Source organism: Mobula hypostoma, chromosome 7 (assembly GCF_963921235.1).
Source record: "Mobula hypostoma chromosome 7, sMobHyp1.1, whole genome shotgun sequence".
In the NCBI taxonomy this organism is placed as follows: Eukaryota; Metazoa; Chordata; class Chondrichthyes; order Myliobatiformes; family Myliobatidae; genus Mobula; species Mobula hypostoma.
Window position 1 is genome coordinate 81,759,464 of NC_086103.1, and position 23,634 is coordinate 81,783,097.

The following is a 23,634-nucleotide window of genomic DNA, read 5'->3' on the forward strand; positions in this document are numbered from 1 at the left end:
CCTTCATCACAACAGGAAAGGAAGGGGAAAAAAGTGTCCCTACTAACTATGCTACCCAGTAATGTGCTGCCTGGGTGTTTGAAGGTGATGCAGGAACTTCCATTAATGTATATAGATACCTAATTGAGGAATATGGAGGTTGTTTGAAAAGTCCGAAGAATTAGACCATTTGGCTTTCTTTCAAAGATTCACTAGAAGCATGATTACAGATTGACCTGCACTAAATCATAGGAGGAAAAATAATGTGCATAGAGATTTGGGCGCAAAGAAATAGGAAATGAAAGGGCTTCCATTTAAAGGCAGCTCTTTAGAAATTTCCAAGCAGATTATTTGGCTTATTCCTGAGGATTGCCAACTGGTTGGTAAAATAGACACATATCCAAAGTTGATATTAGTGTCTCACTGATATGGTGAGGAAGGATGATGACATAATTATGCAAATGATCTTTATTGAGTATAATGGCAGAGGATTGAAAAAGATAATCTATCCTGTTTTTTTAAAAATGCTTCACCCAATGTAAGTTCTCTTTGGAAGCAGAACTCCTGTTTGTCCTTATTGAGATTTGTATAATAGATAGGACAGGGTATATATTCACATTTGTTATGTTTTTGAATGTCACTCCTATCATAGCCATTGGGAATAAAAGCTTAAACTTACCAGTTGATAAGATGTTTAATATGTGGAAAAGGCAATTGGTGACTTGGGAAGTGTAGGGATGGTGTAACCTCAAAAGGACACAGGTACAACTAGTCTAGGGAGAATATAGGCATTTGCAAGGATGGGGGAAGAGATGAGTCTGAAAGTTGTTCATCTACATAATTAACTAAAGTATTTTGCTGATAGTCTTTGGCAGTGCAAGACTTATTAATGTTGTTTCTTGTTAGTATTATAGACTTTTCCCTCTTTTACAGATCGTGCTTTTCAAATTTGGAAGACTAAGGGTATTTCACGGTTTTTGGATTTATTTTTAGATGGTTCCCTTATGTCTTTTGAACAATTATCTAATAAATATAATTTATCAAGAATACATTTTTTTAGGTATCTACAAGTTAGAAATTTCCTAAGTACTATACTTTCTTCTTTTCCAATGCTTCCTCCTACATACATTTTAGATACTATAATTAACCTTAATCCATGTCAGAAAGGTGCATCGGCTATGATTTATAATATTATTATGAAACTTAGGAAAGCTCCATTTGATAAGATTAGGGTAGATTGGGAACAGGAATTGGGGTCTATCATTTCCGTGGATGACTGGGGGCAGATTTTACAATTAGTCATTACTTCCTCTATCTGTGCTAAACATTCCCTAATTCAATTTAAAGTTGTTCATAGAGCACATATGTCCAAAGATAAATTAGCTTGCTTTTATTCTCATATTAATCCTTTTTGTGATAGATGTCTGGGGCAGATAGCCTCTTTAACTCATATGTTTTGGTCTTGTCCTACTCTGGAAACTTTTTGGAGAGACATTTTTAATATTATCTCAAAGATATTAAATATAGATATCTCTCCTCACCCTATTACTGCTATCTTTGGACTACCTAAAATTTCCAGTAATCTTTCTCCTTCAGCCTGTAGAATGATTGCATTTCTTACTTTAATGGTGAAAAGATGTATCTTATAACATTGGAAAGAGCTTAATGCTCCAACCACCTTTTTTTGGTTTTCTCAGACGATATTATGCTTGAATTTGGAGAAAATTAGAAGCAATTTTTATGATTCCTCACTTAAATTTGAACAGACCTGGAGATCTTTTATTCAATATTTTCGTTTAATGTAATTTTTTTTCTTCTCTTTTTTTGCTCCATATTTATATACCCTTGTTTTTTTTAACTGTTTTTAATGGAGGTCGGGGTTGAGGACGTGATTTTAAGTTCTTTAACTCTATTTGGTTCCAAGTTAGCCCATTGCTTTGCTTTGCTTTCAGTTTAGTTACACGGTGGGTTTTTTGGGGGTTTTTTTTTTCCTTTTCTCTATTGAGATAGATATATATTATATATATAAAAATTAGTATACTATTATGTTTAAATTACATTGTTTGTATCACTTTTTTTCTGTATTAATATCTCCTGTAATTTTATTAGATTCTAACAGGGTATTAGTGCCTATATGGCTTACCCTTTTGTATACTTATTCAATAAAAAGAAAGAAAGAAAGTATTATAGACTTTTGAAGAGATTTTGCAATAGGCTGTTTTCCTAGAAGTTATTATTCTATAAAAATTGGGATTCTGGGAACACGTGCGAATTTTGAAGAAGTGTGACCATAGGCCCCATGTGATGGTAGGTATGTTTCAGAAACTGTTATTGTATTATAGGACTAGTAACATTGGTGGGTTAGGCTGTGATCTTTTATTAATAATTCTGGAATTCCTTTACCAGCTTATGTAGTTCCTGATATATTATGTCAAAAATATTTTGGATATTGTCTTATCATTAATAAGTAAACTGACAGTTGAGTGAATCAGCAAATTGAAAGAATATGATAATGGAAGTATTTAATCCATTAAATTATTTTTTCCTATATTGCTGTTAATGGAACTTGAAATCCCCTGCCCCAAAAAGGCAGGAAGTATCTGTGACTAATGGTTTAACTTCAATAATTTGTCTTTAATATGTTAAGCAAAATACAACTGTATGTTGGTAAAAGTAAAAAGATGCAGCAAGCACTGACTGTTCTGAAGAGTGGTGAGGAAATGTATGTCAGTGTGTTGGATGGGGCACTCGTTTATCAAGGCCAGGTCAGGCTTTGCCTTGCCCTGGAATGAGCACTAGGGGCCTCCCACGTCATCTGAGTGTGAAGACTCCCTCTAGTGGTAGAGGCCTGCAATGCATTCTTCCAATTTGCACCACATTACCATTCCACATAACTATACTGCATTTCCTTTCTCCCCTGGTCCAGTAGAATCTCACACCCTTCAGTCCCATGGCACACTGGCTTGTGCACCAACTCCTGTCACCCAAAAAGCTTCTTGTTCAAAGTGCTCAGAAGCTCAGTTTTTGGCAGCTTTAAAACAAGATGCTATATCAATGATGGATTAAAAATCCTGCTTATTAATGTGATTTATTTTTGACAGACATTTGTGGGAGATATGGAGGAGAGTGCAGAGGTGGAATAGGATGAGCTGGTCAAAGGAGTAAGGATATAAAAGTCAGTGTAAGATGGCTGTATGGGGGGGGGGCGGGGGGGGGGGGCGGCGTCATCAGAACCAGCATACCAGCATGTCCAAATTCAAATCACTTGTAATCTTTCTGAAAATTTGGAAATCTCATTTATAACCGAGAAAATCTGCAGATGCTGGAAATCCAAGCAACACGCACAAAATGCTGGAGGATCTCAGTAGGCCAGGCAGCATCTATGGAAAAGAGTTCAATCGATTTTTCATGCTGAAGGGTCTTGGCCCAAAACATTAACTGTACTCTTCCATAGATGCCTGACCTACTGAGTTCCTCCAGTATTTTGTGTGTTGCTCTCATTTATAGGTCTTGTTAGACTTGCCTGGTTCCAGACTGGCATCTAATCTTGCTCCATCCTCTACCTTAGTCTTTACTCTAGACTTTGGTCCTAGCTTAGTCTCTTTAATCTTTCAACTGCTTCATGGCTACCATTACAGTTTAAGTCCACTCACCCATTCCTCTTGTTCATTGGCAACCATACAACATAGCGTTGTGCAGTTTTGTTTTTAATCTCTATTATATCCATCTCACCATCTTCAGAAATTTCAAGTGTTTTTGTATTGGCACATCATTTGTCAATGATGACCAGCTCTCTTCTATAGTACCTTGTGGTATTTTGCCATGTTATAGTTAAGTCTTTCTCCTAAGCCTAGTAAATCTGATACTTCTCAAACACGCAAATGAGTTGTGTGTGGGGATGGGTGGAAATTAGCAAAATGCTTCTATCTGTTCTCAGATATCTATAGAATTGTCCTGTTCTTTCTTCCCTTTGAAAGGAGGGGTTTATGTTTGGATCATAGATTTATGGATAATGGGTACTTATATCCATACCTGACCACTAATCCTTCAAAATGCATAAACCATGTGTGTCATTTGTTTTCCAGCAAGGTTATCCATTAATTTTGCTTTGCCTGAACCAGTGGTGTTGATGCCACACTTGTTCCTCTGGTGAGATTTTACTCGTGATGACTAATACGATAAAGGGTTATCGATCGAATGCCATCCAGTTTATTTTTCCAGCGTTTTCCAACTGTTTTCAGTCTTTGCTTGCATTTAGTATCTTGTGCAAGTGTCCAGTGTGCACACGAGAGGCCGCACACTGGTTCCTGGCTGACTGTTCTGTCTGGGAGGGTCGACGAGAGGCTGAGTTCCAGGCACCACACTGAGTGAGGTACAGGTAGTCTACTTGAGGTAGAACCACTGGTTGTCCTGGTTTTGCTTGTGTTAGTTGATCTAGGGCGATGTTGGTGATGTTACATTTGTCAAAGGCTGTGCGAGATGGAGCTTAGACTACCAGTGACCTGGGTTCATTCCTGACCGTGGGTGCTCTCTGGGGTTTGCACAGTTTCTCTGTGACCACATGGGTTTCCCACCAGGGCTCCAGTGTCCTCCCAGTGTTAAAGACACGTGGATTGGTAATTGGACACTGGTTATTGCCCCAAGTGAGAAGATAACATAAAATCTGGTGGGGGGGGGAGGAGGGAAGTTGGGGTGAATAAAAGTGATTGCTGTAGGATTACTGTAAATGAGTCATTGATGATCGGTGTGTTATCAATGAGTGGAAGAGCCTGTTTCCATGTAGTACCTCTCTGATTCTAAAACCACCTATGTTCTCCCTTCTAAAGTACCTAACCCAACACAACCAGCATTCAAGGTCTTTCCTGAAGCTGTAGTTTGGAAATACACTGCATCATGAATTTATCTATTCAGTGTGTGGATTGGGAATTATGATCCAGTGTTGTTTATCAAGAAGTGCAAGGAATGATGTCTTTGACCTGATCCACTTTGTATAAAATCCAAATCCTCTACAGAGGATGTCCTACTGGGGATTGAGATCCGCAACACAGTCACTGCACAATAGGAGTAGAATTCCATGTGAGATTTTGTTGCTTGCCTCCTTAGCCTGAGCAAGGCTGCTTCTCAATATGAGGTGGACACAAATGAAAAGGAGAAGTTCTGAAAAAGTATGGGTTCCTCAATCCTCAGTGCTGCCCATATCGTGAGGGTATAAAGAAAGCTATTTTGGTTGTATGGTTTACACCATTGCTTTCGATCTTGAGGTGTTGTGTCAGTATATGGAGAATGTGGACTTTCTCCTTGGACTTGCACATGAAAGATTGCGGCTAAAATTAAAAAGCAGTAAACTTAACCCTAAATGCCTGTTAGTTATTATGTTTGCCCTGCTCAGCCATCCATGAATCCAGAATATTTCACCATAGCAGCAACCTGTTTCCTCCACAATTCCAGGATTATTTTTTGCTGTACGGTGCTTTACTGTTAAGCATTGTATGCATGGAGATACTGGAATCGAGTGCAAAAGCACTAATTGTCAGAGGAACTCAGTGGGTCAACCAGCATCTATAGAGGGCAAGGAAAGCTTAACCCAAAATATTGATGCCCTAATGTACGGTCTTGAAATGAGAGGTCAACCTTCCTTTCCCTTTGCAGATGCTGCCTGACTGGGTTTCTCCTGCAGCTTGTTCTCAGCATTGTATGCCTGTCTTTGTTCTCTGCAAAGTTGCATGGTAGATTTGTAATGTATGAGGAGTTTGCTGAACTTCCAGCGATTTTGCTATCCTCTTTAACCGATGTTGAGGTCACTATGTTGACAGTGAATATTTGCACGTCTGGGTTTATTTTGCGTGCTACGGAGAAATTGGCATGGTCTTCAAATTTCCATATGGTAAGGCTGATGAAAAACTGATTGCTTTAGGCTGGTAAGGATTGTCACAAGGTTCAGCATTTTCGGCATGTGTAACGAAGGGGTGCATAAGGACTGAATTAGCTTAGTAATGATCATCTAATTGAGACTTCTGCTGAGTAAATTGCCTGGCTCAATAGAAGTCTTTCATTATTTTATTTGCATCTGTTTTTTTTCCAGTTTTACTTACAAAACCTTTGAATACATGGGAACGCAAATGGCCATCTGTCAGGCTACCTCTCTACTTAAGTAATATGCGGCTTTGTGTGGGATATAAATTCACTGGTGACTTCTCTTCATGATCACATTTGATATCCCTTGGTGTTCTGCCCATTCATGTTGGAGATGCAGCAGAGTACGTTCTATGGTTAGCTGTAGGCACAAAGATTCGAAGTACATTTATTATGGAAGTATCAATGCAGTATTCAACCCTGAGATTCGTCTTCCGCATGTACAGCCACGAAGCAGAGAGAAACATCATCCCCTCCCATCATGTGCAAACAAAACGCACAAATGGCAACAAAAAAAGTGAAAACCACAAGAATATAAAGCGCAAAATCAAAGGAGTCTATGCACGTTCAGTTCAGCTCAGTGTTTGTTATCTCCAGGTCGCCCCAATTCAAAATTGTCCAAAATAGCAGCAAAAAAAAAAGTGACCAGAAAGATATCTTAACGTGAACTACAGAGTCCAGTCCACAAACTGTGTCGATTAAACCTTGTCCAAGATCCAGAACTCAGGTACCATCCTCTGATAGCATCGAGAGAGAGGGAGAGAGCATTTGAACTCAGATATGCAGCAAATGAAAGGCTGGTAGAAGGTACTAACCAGTCATTCGCTCGCCTCAATGATCTCAATCTTCCTCAGCACTTCAATTGGCGAGGTCGGCAAGAAATGGAGTCGATCATGGGCTGCGCCCTATCTCCAGGCTTCTTGGCTTTGAGGCCGCAGGCTTCACTTGAAGCCTCACAGAACCCGCTCAAAGACAGCGAAGCGACAGATTGCTTAAATGGCCCGTAAACACACCGCTAAAATGGAGAGCACACATGCTGAATCACAAGCTCCCACAGTAGCAGAATCACATTTGAAAGAAAAAGGCGGCGTGAAATAATTAAATTCACGAACCATCTGGAAGATATCGCCCTTGGGTGTGTTATTCGCAGGCACCATGTTAAGAAAGCTTTGTTTTTTTTACAGTATTTTTTTCTTAACATAATTGTATGGGTGGGATGCATTATGAACCTGTGGTTAGGTGGGGAGCAATCTCTTTATGGAAGGTACCTGTAGGTTGCTTGGATGAATGAAAAGTTTTTAAAATATTGAACCCTGGATGAAGATCTGATCATCTCACTTTTTACTGCATTTATTAAATGAAGGTTGATCTATACATGCTCCATAAAAACGAACAATTTATATTCCCTGATGTAAGTTGCATCTTAGTGTTGGAACTCGTCCTGAGCAGGAAGTGGCCTTTTCTTTGGAAGGGAGAAAGGACAATAGAAGGTGATGCTGTGATTTCTGTCCATGTGCCCACTATCCTAGAGCTGCCTACAATGTTACTGGCTCAAAAATGCTTGATCAGCCTTGCGGCGACCTGCAGTCTGGTCCCTGCTTACAGGTTATTAATTTTCCCTTCACCTGATGCCTTGGTAGACTCCACCTTACCCCGTGCCGTAACGGCTGAGGTTAGGATTTGGGCTGGTCTTCATACAATTGAACACAGGGGCCGTGTGTACATTACATTGTTAGTATTGCCAATTTCTAAATGACGAGTAAATTGAGTTCTCTTCAGTTACAATGAGCAGCTAATCCCAGTTTAAGCCTATGGAGGAAAGTTTTCCCTTTCAGAAGTGTTCATACACTGAGTTGGCACCATATTGAACAGCAAGGTAATTCTTGGCAATACTTATTACTCTTTCTTTGGAGTATCTAATCATTGTTGCCCAGCTATTAATGGGAGTTTATGTTACTGCCCATTGCACCATAAGATCATAAGACAAAGGAGCAGAAGTAGGCCATTCGGCCCATCGAGTCTGCTCCGCCATTTTATCATGATCCATTTTATCCTATTTAGTCCCACTGCCCCGCCTTCTCACCATAACCTTTGATGCCCTGGCTACTCAGATACCTATCAATCTCTGCCTTAAAGACACCCAATGACTTGGCCTCCACTGCTGCCCGTGGCAACAAATTCCATAGATTCACCACCCTCTGACTAAAAAAATTTCTTCGCATTTCTTTTCTGAATGGGCCCCCTTCAATCCTGAAGTCATGCCCTCTCGTACTAGACTCCCCCATCATGGGAAACAACTTTGCCACATCCACTCTGTCCATGCCTTTTAACATTCGAAATGTTTCTATGAGGTCTCCCCTCATTCTTCTAAACTCCAAGGAATACAGTCCAAGAGCGGACAAACGTTCCTCATATGTTAACCCTCTCATTTCTGGAATCATTCCAGTGAATCTTCTCTGTACCCTCTCCAACGTCAGCACATCCTTTCTTAAATAAGGAGACCAAAACTGCCACAGTACTCCCAAGTGAGGTCTCACCAGCGCCTTATAGAGCCTCAACATCACATCCCTGCTCCTATACTCTATTCCTCTAGAAATGAATGCCAACACTGCATTCGCCTTCGTCACTACCGACTCAACCTGGAGGTTAACTTTAAGGGAATCCTGTACGAGGACTCCCAAGTCCCGTTGCATCTCAGAACTTGGAATTCTTTCCCGATTTAAATAATAGTCTGCCCGTTTATTTTTTCTGCCAAAATGCATAACCATACACTTTCCAACATTGTACTTCATTTGCCACTTCTCTGCCCATTCTTCCAATCTATCCAAGTCTCTCTGCAGACACTCCATTTCCTCAGCTCCACCTACCTTCGTATCGTCAGCAAACTTAGCCACAAAGCCCTCTATTCCATAATCCAAATCGTTGATGTACAATGTAAAAAGAAGCGGCCCCAACACTGATCCCACTGGCAGCAATGAAAGTCCTTCATCTCTGATGGTGTTTAGGGCTTCTTTCATCATGTTGGTAGCTTCCTCTTGGTTTTAACTGCTGTCAGTCAAGCAAGTCTTGGGTGGAGACTCAGGAATACTGTCACACTCCAGTTGTAGATCATTGCTGTTTTTGTAACAATTTTGATTTACCAGTCAGGGTTGTTAGCCGTGAGCTGAACCCCCAAACCTGGAGGACCGATGGACCACTCTTAGTCTAGCCTCTACCCTTTGACCTGTTTGGTATGGGTGATCCTACCAAGAGCCAAAGCATAATGCCTTGACTGCAACCAAATTAACTTTGGGTCATTGAAAGACACAAGGCTTCAAACCACAACAAGATTGTGGTCCTCTTGGAAGTTAGTGGGAGCTTGCTCTGTGCAAATTGACTGTTGGATTCCTCACTTTATACCAGTATCTACAAATATATTTGGGGAGTTCTTTGGTAGTTCTGAGAGTTGTTATATCATGCAAGTTTCCTTTTAATGCAGTAAAACTCTTAAGAGGTTGTTTTCTCCTCTGGCTGAAAAGTTTAGAAACAGAGGGCACAGTCTTAGAAGGTCAACCATACTGGACATAGACAAGAAATGTCTTTGCTGTGTGGCTGTGAAGTCCAAGATAGCATGCTGACCAAGGTTAGTGTTCCATCCACACCAAAACTTGTGTATACTTGTTCCGGAGTATATAAATGCCATCCTGCCCTCGATTAAGTGTTTTGACTAATAACTGTTTCAAGGCTACATAACAGTGCAGTGACATTTCACATTTTGACCAAACCATTCGTTACAAGAACAAAATCAGGAGAAGATTAAACCAAATAGCATTTGATTCCCAGTCGAAGGATGTGATATTAAGGATGCTGATGAAAAACATAGCTGAAGAGCTTGGACCTTAGAGGAGAGCTTTGGCAGAGAAATTCCATAGCTTCAGTATTGGCTGCCATGGAAGAGGGAAACGTGTAGGATCCAGTGTTGGATGAACAAGATGGGGAAGAGCAAGGCTAAGAAAGGATTTCTTTATAAAGATGAAAATGTTAAATTTATGGGAACATTGCAATAACAAGAAGATTGAGTGAATGTTGTTCTATTGTCACATCTAAAAACAATCTCAAAATGGTTGGATTTTAAATCCTGTCAGCAAAATAAAATGGATTGTGTCTCTACAGCCAACGAGCAAAGTTCCTTAAGGTGGCTTCAAGCAAAGAAGCACTGTGTGCAGCATTATTATTGCTGGAGCCATAGGTGGCAACTGGCCTTGAAGCTCCCTGCCCATGTTTTGCAGAAGCGAGTGTGCAGGGGATGAGTGTTTGTGGATGAAAGGGGAGGGGGAGGGGAGTGAAGGAACAGGACTAGCTATTCATTGTGTGCAGCTGTACCCATCTTTTAATTAACTCAATTAAGCTGCAGTCAGAGACTGAGTCTATAAGCCTCCATCAGCATGAGCTGATCAATGCAGTTTACAGCATCTCCAGAAGCATTACAGACAGAATTTTTATAGCACAAAGCTTCATCTGTTGCTGATGCTTCTTGTTCTGCTTGTGGATGTACAACTCCTGTGGTTCTGAAGGCCTGAAGCACTTGGTGCACCCCACTGTTACTAGGCCACAAAGCTCTTACAACTGACTTTTCTTTTGCATCAGTTTTAGAACCTAAACCTAATTAAGGCTGAATTTTGATCAGGCTTGAAAAGTGTTAATGACTAACACTTCTGGGACTCTGATTTGAAACTCCAGATTCAGGTCTTTGATATGTGGCTAGCTCACTAACAGTGCATTGTATCACTAATGACCCTTTATATTGCTACTTAATGTTTCTCTTGTCAGAGGAGTCTGCTGTATCTTGAACAGGGAAATGTTCTCCGTACTCTGTTCTTTTCACAATACGTGGCATTATACAGCAATGGAAAAGTCAGGTCTGTGTGTAAAGATTGAAGCCAGTAGTCAGAATTTGACCAGCTAATGGGCAATCAATTTCTGATTTTTTTTTTTGCGTGTGTTTTGTTACTGCCATGTGTATCAGTAAGCAGGTTTTGGTGTTGTAATAAGGTTCAAACTATTAACAGTTCTTTCGGGCTTGCTTGCTTATTTTCGTGGGAATATTTGGGGAGGGAACAAAGAGGAATCTAAGCTTTTACCGCATAATGATCACCAAATGTTGATGCAAACACACTCACTCATTCTGTTGCACTCCCTAGTCCAAACTAATCAACTGTTAACTGGAATAGCTGCTGTCAAGTTGTGGTCTGGATATTGCAGCTTGGCAGCACAAACACAGCATCCATTGTAATAAGCCACCTCCCAGCATGATGATGCTGGAGTGTTAAACTACCATGCCACCTTATTTTAACTTCACATTTCCAGCACATGCAATTCTAATTCAAAGCGGCAGTAGTCAAGTACTGTTTTTAGACGTGATGTCACTGAGTAAATGGCTCCCTGTATGCATTCCAAAACTGTCCTCCTGTTTTGAAAAATGCATTGCTCCTAATGTTTGAAAGTGTGATTCAGTAAATTAAATAAAAGTGTGTCGAACAAACTTTGACAAGTTCACAACTTGTCAGAGTTGCAGAGAGCTATGGAAAGGAAGTGGGCCATTCAGCCCAACAAGTCATATCAACTTTCCAGCAAGTCATTTCTACCAGGTGTATACACTAGGAACAAGTTACAGTGGCCAGTTAACCTGACAAATGCACTTTATTAGTATGTGACAGGAAACTGGAGCACCAATATAGACATTGTATTCATCACTATTCTCTATACAGCACATCCATTTCTGTCACACAATGATGCTGGAAATCTAATTCACACCTTTATATCAAGTAGACTAGATTACTGCAATGCACTTTTTCCTGGCATCCCAAAGCAATCTGTTGACAAACTTCAATTCCTTCAAAACGCCACTGTGAAAATTTTAACTGAAGTCAGGATGAGGGAGCACATCACTCCCATCCTAGCTACACTGCATTGGTTTCCTGTATCTTTTAGGATTGATTTTAAATTTCTCTTATCCATAAAGCTCTCAGTGGTCTGGGACTAGAGTACATCACAGAATCACTTTTATTTTATAATCCTGCTCGAGCTCTCAGGTGGTCTTCTGCCGGTCTCTTAAATTTAAACAATCTCCCACAAAAGATAATTGGTCAGCCTTTTTTGAACTACATTCCTAAACTGTGGAATTCAATGGCTAAAACCATAAGGGATGTTTATTACCTCCAGCTACCTTTCTCCTTCTCTTTCTCCCATGGTCCACTCTCCCCTCCTATTGGATTTCTTCCTCTCCTGCCCTTTACCTTTCCCACCTACCTGGTTCAACCTATCACCTTCCAGCCATCCTTCTGCTTCTCCCCCGCCACCCACTTTTTTTTAATCTGGCATCTTCCCCCTTCCTTTCCAGTCCTGCAGAAGTATCTTGGCAACTGTTTGTTTATTGCTATAGATGCTGCCTGACCTACTGAGTTCCTCCAGCATTTTTTGTGTGTGTGTGTTGCTCTGGATTTCCAATACCTGCAGAATCTCTTGTGTTTATAAAGGATGCAATCTCACTTGGCACTTTTTAACCACCAGCTCAAGACCTATTTATTTAACCTTGATTTTAACTAACCTCTTTTTTGTCTTTTATTTTCATGTTTGCACTTTATCCCATTGTAAAGCACTTTGAACTTCATCACTTGTATGAAAAGTGCTCCAAAAATATTATTGTTATTAATTCCTTGTGTCTTTCAGTAGGCTTCAACCACGTGTGTGTTGGATTATTTACAGATTTGGCACCTGTTGCGGAGTTTGGATTCTTATTCTGAGTGTTTTTGACTTTTTTTCATACTTCATGCCAAGGTTGCTTTTAATTTAGACTTTCGGTGACAATAGTGGGTTGTGGCTCTTTTAGTCATTGAAAGTGATGCTACCTAACACCAGCAGGATCTTTCCACCTTCCTTTGAACCTGCTGCTCTCTTTTCATCTGATGGTGTTTGATGAGCTGGTGTCAGGATGAGAAGATGCTGGGCTGGGCTAAAATTGCTGGTAGTAATGAAACAAAAGGTAGTGCACAAAGTTTTTAAGATGATTAAAGGATCTAGAAGGTAGATAGAAATTCTAGTCTTTGAAGAGTCTAGTACAGGAAGCATAATCTAAATTTTAGATTATGAGAACACTCAGTCCTCTTTTTATTGTTATTTAGAAATGAATACATGCATTAAGAGGTGATACAATGTTTCTCTGGAGTGATATCACAGAAAACAGGACAAACCAAAGACTAACACTGACAGAACCACATAATTATAACATATAGTTACAGCAGTGCAAAGCAATACCATAATTTGATGAAGAACAAACCATGGGAACGGTAAATAAAGTCTTAAAAGTCCCCGAGTCGATCGAATCCGAAGTCCCCGATAGCAGGCGGCAAAAGGGAGAAATTCCCTGCCATAAACCTTCAGGCACCGTCAACTTGCTGATGCCTTGGAAGCAGCCGACACGTAGTCCATCCGTCTGAAAACTTCGAGCTTCCGACCAGCCTCTCCGATACAGCCTCCTGAGCGCCTTTGACCTCGCCCCACCCACTGAAACATGCAAAGCCGAGGATTTTGGGGCGTTCTGCTCTGGAGTTTCCGGTTACCATACAGTAGCAGCGGCAGCGAAGCGGGCATTTCAGAAGTTTTCCAGATGTTCCTCCGTGCTCTCACGTCTGTCTCCATCAAATCAGGATTGTGCACGGTCCCCTACTTGACAGATAACAGACATCACCACCGAAGTGGCTGCGCGCGCTGCCGTCGCGCCGCCATCTTCTCCTCATTAAAGCTAGTTTTTCCAAAAGAAGTATTAGTTATCTGTACCTTTCTCCCCAAGTTATTTTACCTGCAGAGGGGTTGATTAGAAATATGAAACTGGTAGATTTTGCTGGGCATGGATATTAAAGGTTAAAAGACCATTAGCTGCTATCTAAATAAATAATGGAGTATGTTTGAGAGATTGAATGGTGTTGTATGATAGACAACCCCACGGGGGTTGGTTATCGTCCACTGCCTAAACTAGTGTTGTGGTTAATGCATTTGGATTGCAGTCGAAAGTCAGCCATTTGGGTGGGTATTGGAGCAGCTGGGGACTGTTGCTCCTCAGGAGGAGTGCCCTTGAGAGAGTGCATGAAAGAATCTGTAATGCTGGTCAGTTTATGCGGAATCGTGGGTGTGTCGTAGTCAGAGGGAACTTGAAGGATTAGGAAGAGAGCAAGCTACGGAGGCAGAGTGTGTCCTCTGGAGAGATTTTCAGTGTGCAGCTGCAGCTCTTGTGTCTGAGTGGGGGGAGGGCAGGCCCAATAGAGGCATGCTGTACTCTGATCTAAATTAATGACGGAGCAAGCTTCAGGAGTTCGGGTAGCTAAATCCTGTTCCTAATCAGCCAACTGTTTTATGTCCTGTTCCTCCATTTAAAATAAAAACGAAATGCTTTCATGGAAGTTGACCATGTCATGTGTTACTTTGATGTGTCTCATACTTCACTGTGCCATGTACAGAGACCACTAATGTATATGTTTGCTTGGTGCTGTCATCGGTTTTTTAGCCTTGTATTTTCCACAATGTCTGTGCTGTGTTTTATAGGCAAATCCTGTTCTCTTGCTGGACTCATCAGACCAAGAGACTCCTTGAAGTCGGTACATCAATCAAAGGCAAAGTGACTGGTTTAATATATACATCAGAGCGGACCTTTTATAACCTGCTTAAAACTAAAGCTGGAATCTAAAGACTTCATAATAAACATTGTATCCTGTGGGAGCAATAAAGAAATACTGCTTATTCCTTGCTCAACTGATATTTCTTTGCATATAAATCAAGGAACTAAATTGTTATTGCAATTAAAATGGTGCAAGTAGATTGTCCTTCTGTCTGTTTTGTACATATAGACTGATTAATGTATTTGCACCACATTTTTGGTAAAAGGGGAGATGGGGTGCAGATTCAATATGCCCACAAGTGACCGATTAACATTAGTGGTAAAACCTTGCTTGTTCAAATTTAGATGCATCTGAAGTATTGTAAAGAATTGAATGCAGATTGCAAATCAGGTGTACTGTCGGTTTCCATTATTTTCATGGAGTATGATTTTTGAAGGGAAACTTTGAAGGAAATGACTGTGCACTATTTGAATTGGTCTTGGCTGTGAGAGACGCTTCCCAATCAGTATTTATATTGCTAAGGTAATGGTGTACAAATAGTAAGAGCTGCCATTAAAAGCCCAGTCCTGTTGCTGGGTGGCTTGCAGCAATGCCTGGGAAATTGCTTGTGATCCTTGGAGAATGTAGGAGCATCCTAAACATTCTGAGTATTTGTGTTGTGTCCTCTTTCAAAAGAGTTGAACAGCCCCAAGATGAAACTTTGACTGCAGAACTTAAGTTTTTGGCTAAAACTTGATGTCAGTTGACTTGTATTTTTACTGATGAGCTGGTAATAACTCCTGTGTTTCCAATCCCTAGAGTGACCGACTGTTGATCAAAGGAGGCCGGATTGTCAACGATGACCAGTCCTTTTATGCTGACCTCTACATGGAAGATGGGCTCATCAAGTATGTAACATTTTTTCCCCAGTTATTAATCTAATGAGGAGCATGTCTTAACAGAGCCAGAGGGGCAGTAGCACTCTGGATAACCCATCAAACCAGTTTCAGAATTTTAATTTGGTAAAAGTTCTGGGAAATTGTAAAGAAAAAGGAAACTATCATTAATATTTTTCTTGTACTTTGTAGAATGTTTGTGTTTTTTTTAGTAATGAGGTACTTTGAAATGTAGCCACAGCGTTGCTGTAGATTGTTGGGAGATCCCACTCATAGCACTTCAGTGGAGCTGACTTGCATCCTTGTCTGGCATCAATCAAAGATTAGAACTGCCTGATAATATGACCCAGCAAGCTATCCAGTTATATAAAGACATCTGACAGTGGTTCAGAAGGCAGGGCACCACTATCTCATCCCTGCCCCATGCCTGGCTGTTCGACCTTGAATGGTCACTCGGATAAGGCCAGCACCTTACTTCCTGGGTGAAGGTGAAGTATCTATGGTTGTGCCTCTCCAGTGGTTCATTGCTTCTGCACGCTACAGCTGGAGGACCATCTCTGTGCCCGGCTTAACAGGGCCCTAAACTCCTGATCCTTGCGGTTGTCAGTTAGCTGTCTTCTCTTCGAGGAATCTGCCAAGGCATGTGGGATAACGTCCACTCCATCTCTACTTCAAATGGTATAAGTTAGATTTAATCACTAATGATGTGCTGCAAGTCGGTCAGGAAAGAGACACATGATGATGCACTAATGACCGTAGCCTCTCTTCACAGGTGCATTGTTTCACAAGGAAACACGAGCAACATGGGTACATTACAGGGCACGTAGTGTACCAAAAGGTACAATAAGCATAGGCAAGAAGTGTCCTGTCTGTATTTACTGTACATATCATGAATAAGGTCAGAAGCAACGTACTTTACACTTGTCATTAAACCAAAGTTTGCAGCCAGCATCTTGTCAGGTCTGGTGGCCTTGGGTGATTTCTTCATTGAACATTTCCAGCACCACTCAGTTTGCCACACTTTTCTTTCAGCAGATTTGTGGGCTGGCTTTCTTAAAACAAAGTTCCTCCTTTTCTTATTTGCATGTGCCAAGGGAGTTCATTTCAACCCACTGCGCCTAAGCCAGCTCACAGATCAGCCCCATTCCCTACCGCGCCCTCTTCCCAGGTTCTGCCACTAGTCCACACACCAGGGACAACTTACATTAGCTTCCTTGCATGCCTTGGGGGAAGAAGCCTGAACACCTGTTGGAAGGCCACACGATCACAGGGACAAGGTGCAAACTCTTCATCGCACCCAATGTCAGGATTGAAGTTGGGTGCCATGTGTTTTTGAGATGGTATCTACTGCTGTGCCATTTACCTGAAATAGTACTTTAGTTTGGCACGCATAGACCACCAGACTATTCATTGTCTGTGCTGCAGGCCAGGCTAGAAGAACAGGGAAAGCATGAGGTTTCATGTCCTGAGAACATTGGGATTATAAAACAAGAGTTTAGTTAGAGACATTTATGATTAGGTCCATTTGCCTCTTGCTCTCAGTTTCTGTGAGATACAAATATGGGAGCTGCAGAAAGGAGCCAACTGCACTGGATCGTAAGAGGTTGCTTAGAACCACAAGAAGCAGTAGGTGCTGTCAGCATGTGTTGGTTGGTTGAAACTTTGACACCCCTGTGATTTTTTTTTTGGTATTATTGGAACAGGATTTTGAAAGAATGCATCTCTCAATGCCTTGCAATTATTTCTAATTTTGAATTTAGTTGGAAAAAGCTCATAGGATCATAAGGTTTTCTTCCATTGATAGTCCAACTGTGGGCGGGCTGAATTGGTTGATTAAGTTCTCGACCATGGAGTCAGAGTTTGAAACCTCATGATGTCTGCACTATGATGACATTATCGACCTTTAATATCATCATCTGCCTTAACTTGACCTTATTTGGAGCTCCTTTACCATATCTGAGTCTGGGTTCTGGAATCTCAGCAGGAGGTGAAGGTGACTCATAATTCCTATTGGGGGAACTGGTTATTGATGGTTGATGTGGTTTTTCCCTGTAGCCTAAGGTAGAAAAGTTGGGAGAGGGAGTGCAGTGGAGTTGCAGAACAGAACTGGAGGATACCCTTCTGGGTGAGGTGCATCCTGTCTACTGAGTCCCACCTGATGTTCTATAGCAGAAGTCAGTAACCAAGGAGTGTGAAAGCTATCTGTTACAGGTAGGGTGCTGGCTGATCCTTCCTGTTTTCCGGCAGACTGGCCTTTCCATGCCTCTTTGCCAGAAAAGCCGTCCCTAAAGAGCAGCACGGTGGCACAGCTCATACAACCACTACCTCACAACCAACAGAGACCTGGTTGTTCTCAACTGTTGCCTGTCTGGAGCTTCCACATTCCCCCCTCTTTTCAAGTGAGTCACTTCCCACCATCCCGAAGACTTGCAGCTTGTTTAATTGGCCACTCAGTGCATCGGTGAATGTAGAAAAGTGTTTGCACAGTCTCAGTGGGCTGAATGGCCTGCTTCCATTGCTGTTTCTCTCAATGCTTGTACAATTGTCCTGTATAGAGTGCTGCAGCCATGTGAAAAGAATAATGGTGTTAATTTGCTTCTGGCCCTCAGACAGAGCTGATCCGTACATCTTGAGGTTTCTAATATTTCTGATACCACCCACAAACTAACCACACAGCCTTAGTCACCAAAGGCTATTAATTGTTTAGTCTTTGTCTTTTGAGCTATTTTCATGATCAGCATTCCTTTTTTTTTCCCATTCGTGAGCAGCATTCTTTCTGAATGTCTTTGTATGTGGCAGAGGAGAGCTGTTGATCCTGGCTCGTTGCGTGGTAACCATTGGATGGACCAGTGCCTCACGGTGGCGTAGTGGTTGGCACAATGCTTTACAGTACAGGCGACCCTGGTTCAATTCCTGCTGCTGCCTATAACGAGTACACATGTTCTCCCCGTGACCGCGTGGGTCTCCTCCCGGCGTCCAAAGACCTACTGGTTGGTAGCTTAATTGATCATTGAAAATTATCCTGTGATTAGACTCGGATTAAATCGGGGGAATTGCTAGGCCATGTGGCTCAAAGAGCTGGAAGAGCCTATTCTTTGCTGTATTTGAACAAATGAAAATAAAATTTTAAAAAGTGATGGTGGTCTGTAGGCAGAGCTCTCCAGTTGCATCTGATGGCTGGCTTTGAAGATCAGAGCATAGGGGCGTTGTATGTAAGTGTTGGGTGTTCTGCTGGTCGTTCAGTTTGTTAGTACATTGTTTGATATGAAACAGAGGTACAGCAGTCAGCTAGCAGTTAAGTGTCCCTTGGGCATAGAAGAGAGGCGAGGAGATCAGAGCTGTCCTGATGGAGACCTGCATGCGTGAGAGTTGAGTGGGGACAGCATTGCACTCTTTTACTTTGTTGGAAATAATTAAAACAGCAGCTCAGCAGGTCAGGCAGGATCTGTGGAAAGAAAGCCACCACTAATATTTCAGCTCTACCTTTTCTTGAGGAGTTACTCAAGATGTTGGTGTGCTTTATGTGTTTTCTACGTAATCAGCTTAGATGTCAGCATTTTTTGCTTTTATTCCATTATTTATTTTTATTCCATTAAAAAGGCAAATGTCCAAATTTCCTGTTCTTAATTATTATCCTGATAGAGAAGTAGTAGTGGGAGCATCCCAAAAACAACGGAATTGGAGTTCACTGTGATTTCCCATTTAATGGGTGGCCAGCATTCAAGTTCCAGCTGCATTATTAGCCATCAGCAGGCTGCTGGGAAGTGACTGATGGGTTGATACCTTTGGGAGGAGTAAAAATGGACAGGAGTAAATAGGATTAAAATGCATTTAATTATTTATAGGCAGGAAGAGAACTGGAGAAGTAACGCTAAAGTAGGAACTGCTGAGGGTACTCAGCAGGTCAGGCAGCATCCACAGTAAGAAATCAGATTAACAATCAGGTTGATGACCTTTCATCTGAAGAGCCATCTTGGTTCCCAGCATGAGAAGGCTGGAGGAACTAACGTGGATACATATAATCAAAGAGACCTTTAGCTAATGGAGGACCTTAACTTGGTAGTTAACTTATGATTACCTCAAACTGCTGATCACATTTTAAAAATGCTTTAAATTATGCAGTTTATTGAAAACGTAATAGGGTAGAAATATTTCTTCTTTGTGTTGCTGCCACTGCTGTTATGAAATATATTAGAAATCTATCTCAGTAGATTCCACTTCATCTTTTTTAATAAAAGGATTTAAATCATAAATAATAAAGCCAAGCTTTCTTTCTCTCGTTAGGCAAATAGGTGACAATCTGATTGTCCCTGGAGGAGTGAAAATCATTGAGGCTAACGGCAAGATGGTTATTCCTGGGGGAATCGATGTGCACACCCACTTTCAGATGCCTTACAAGGGGACCACCACTGTGGATGATTTCATTCAAGGAACAAAGGCCGCCCTGGCAGGTGGAACCACCATGATAAGTGAGTCAAGCAGCCTCCTCATTCATATTTAAAAACACATCCCTTTTAAGCTGCCTTTTACTTGCAGCAATTTGCTTTTCTGTACTGCCTATTCAATGCGTCCAAAGGAAGTTTAAACAACACACTTCAACAAAGCACAATGTGTATCAAGGAACTGTTTCATATGTGAATGTTTTCTTTCTCTTGTCAGTCAAGTTTTAAATCTACAACTTCCCACCACCAATTTAGTTTTATCTCTTTGCAATGGATATGTCAAAATTAGTCTTGTAAAAGCTGATCGTCGAGTCTTAATTGACTGAGTGGACTCCAAATTTGGGATTGAGCGTAGCAGAATTCCTCCTGTTTTTGCATTCTTCTAAATAATTGCAGGTCAAGAATAAACAGAGTTGAGAGCTCTGTGTACAAGGCTCACATCTTCCTTCTCTCTGTCCAAATATTGTATGCAACATAGGTCACGACACCACTCAAAGGATGTCCTGGTCTTGGAGACTGCAGAACAAATGGTGTATATTAGACTGAGAGCCTGAAGGATCTGAGATGTGAGCAATATTAGAGTATTTTGAAGAGTATGGAAGATAGAAAATGAAAGCTCAGTCCCAGAGCAGGTTTAAATCTCACTCTAGGTACTGGTAAAGAGAGGTTGGTCCAAGCTTTAAATGGGAAGGATAGCACAGGATGAAAAGAGAACTTCCTCTTCACCATTGAGAATATGAAGGATCCTCTAATCAATGCTAGCCCAAGTATGCCATTTAAAAAACCTTTAGAGCAGGGGTTCCCAACCTTTTCTATGTTATAGACCAATAGCATTAAGCAAAGGGTTCGTGGACCTCTGGTTGGAAACCCTTGCTGTAGTGGGTGATGTAGTTTTGGTGGAAGAATCTTCTGAAAAGTGTGAGTATTTTTGGGTGGGAGTGGGATCTGGAAGTGATCCTTTCAACCTTTTGACTCAATGACTACGACTTGGAGAAATTCCTTGGTTAACTTCAGGAGCTGAGCAAAAGTGTTCCTTTTTATTTGCTGAAGCTAGCTAAGGTGTTTTTTGCCTTCGGGAATTTTTACTCGGGGAGAAGGAGGCAGAAAACGTTGGCCAAGTCTGACATCTAGTAGATTGCTCTGATGTGTTTTTCCCATTTTGCTTGTCATCAGTGTCGTTCTAACTGGAACTGAGGGATCATTGGGAGACAGATATTAATCATCATTTGGAGGAAACTGACTCAAATGTGAATTGATTGAGTGAAAGCCTAAAGAATGGTTTTAATATTGATGGGCAGACAAATGGTATAAAGAGAAAGCCTTGCCTAGGCATCAATCCCTCGTGGTAACACTAAGTGACTACATAGCTGAGTTAGTACATTGTCATCTACGTCAGTTGCAAGCAATGCAAAGGCACGACAATGTGCTACCATCAAGTAATGAATTTCCAGCCACTGGCATCTCCCTCAGGTTGCAGTCTGTGATGTGGTTACTTCCATTGTTTCTGAAAATGGGCTCTGTTGGTACTGTTAGATCCCAATATTAGGAAAACTGAAAGACTATTTTTCACAAAGATGTGTCACTAATTGAGCTCCTGCAGTGCCACAGGAGGTGTAAATACATCCCAAATCTGCAGCAGCTGCAGAAGAGTATTTGCACAATGAGTGGGGCTGCTGCTTGTTAACAGCTCATTTGTAAATGGTGAGAAGTATGAGCTCCACTGTGGCCGTGCCTGTTATGTGATGGGTTGGAAAAAGACCTGTGCTCCCCTGTGGTGCCTGCTGCTGGTCCAGTGCTTCTGGGGACTTCCCAAAAGAGTGGATCTGCACAGGGTGGGTAAGGGGAGCTGGCTGCTTGCACACAGTTTTTGAGAATGCTATTGAAAATGGACGGAGTGCTCCCTTTATCAGAAAAGTTTAAGGTGAGAGGGGGATAGCTTAAAAGGGATGTGCAGGGCTTTTTTTTTGACTGAGTTGTAGATGTTTGGAATGGGCTGTCAGGGATCACAGTGAAACACATGCTATAGTGGCATGTAAGCGGATTTTAGACCGGCACGTGAATAAGCAGGGATATAGGGATATGGCTCACATCCAGACGGAAGAGAGCTAGTTTAACTTGACATCATGTTTGGCACAGACATCATGCAGTGCAAGGCCTGTTCCTACACAATACTGTCTTGTGTTTGCCTTAAAGTAGAGCTTTGATATTAAAAAATATGCAAAACAAAGATGAATTTAATCTAAGGAAAGAAGGATGTATAACCTAAAGTGTAATTGCCAAGTAAGGTATGAAAGAACTTACAAAGTATATCATGAGTTGTCCTATTGGTGTCATGTTCCCATACCCTTATCAGGCTTCCATAAAATATTGGTAGCAATTTCAGTTTTCTAGCCATGCTCTCATATTCCTATGCTGATAAATCCATTTAGGATTTTTTCAGAAAACTCATTTAACCTGAGATTGGCGCATTATGTCATGGATTTCTATCATGAGATGAAAAAGAAGAACCGGGTGGCAGTTTGGGCCTAATTAGATCATCCTGGGGTTCAGGGAATCTTGCGATATGGAAATAGGGTTTTTGGCCCACCACATCAATATAAACCAGCTAATAACCTTTTTGTATTACCCTGTGATAACCCTTGATGAAGTAATTCATTGGCTGGGAAGCACTTTGTGTTGATTCTGAACTTGTATGAAAAGTGCTGTACACAAGTGATTTTCGGTTTAATGTTTTATGCACTAAATAAGTTTGTTTTTCTTCAGAATTCCTTAGAAAACCAAAATGTTTAACTTGTGTGATATTTAGTGTGAAAAGCAAAAAATTGCACAGGCTTATTGAAAATTGTGGCCTGTTTCTGTTTGAATTGCACTTGATGAATAAAGTGGTGAGCCAGAATTTCCTAGCAATGTTGAAAATAAAACAGGCTTTATTCTCAGTCACCAGGTTTGTTCATGCGTACCTTCAGTAGATCTTTGAATGGTAGATTGCTTTGGTGCTTGGCTCCCTGGTGGATGAATACTGCATAACACAACTTTCTGAATATGGCCTCATAAGGCAGGGGTCAGAACAAATCCAATGCAAAAATGTTGTTTAAAAAATGGTTGACAGCTGGCTAAGCTGTGCCCTTGACTTAGCCACCTGTTAAAGGTTTCAAGAAGCATAAATATTTTTGGTATTCAAACACTTTTTTGAGGAGTTCATTGGTTAGGTGCCCCATTGAGGACCTTTGCAAATCTGAAAACGTGTGTATGCTTGCGTGGGTAAATGTCATGTGGAACTGTTAACACCAGGATAATCTGGCCCAGATTGTTCTACAAATTACCTCCATCTAAAGTGGGTCTCTGATCCAATGAGTTACTTGGATCGTCCTCTTTGAACTATATTTGAGCTCCTGCTACCTGATGAGCACTTGGAGGGTGGATGCTCTTGTGACAAGCCCATCAAATAAATATATTGTAGGTTCCAGAGCATTGGCCTTTACGTGGCAAAAGCAAAGTCCTTGAAAGTGTTTGTGGCAGAGGTTACAAAGAGTCATAGAGCAATACAGCATAGATACAGGCCCATCAGCCAATGATTGTACCCACTCCGCTAGTCCCAATTTCCTGTGTTGTGCCCATATCCCTCTAAATTATGTCCCTCCATGTGGCTATCCAAGTGCTTCTTACATGATACTATTGTACCTGCCTTAACAACTTATTCCATATATTTACCATCCTCTGTGGTGGGGGCGGTGGGGGTGGAGTTGCCTTTTAAATCTTTGATCTCTCACCTTA

General features: G+C 41.2%; 1 protein-coding gene across 3 annotated transcripts in view; it reads left to right on the forward strand.

The window, feature by feature from the left end:
- LOC134349410 (dihydropyrimidinase-related protein 3-like) overlaps positions 1-23,634 on the forward strand; it is a 226,137-nt gene that overhangs the window by 77,462 nt on the left and 125,041 nt on the right. For all 3 annotated transcript variants that reach the window (XM_063053672.1, XM_063053674.1, XM_063053675.1), the window contains exons 2-3: positions 15,342-15,430; positions 19,703-19,887. In XM_063053672.1, the coding sequence (XP_062909742.1) occupies positions 15,342-15,430; positions 19,703-19,887 (274 nt within the window). The remainder of the gene's footprint in view (positions 1-15,341; positions 15,431-19,702; positions 19,888-23,634) is intronic.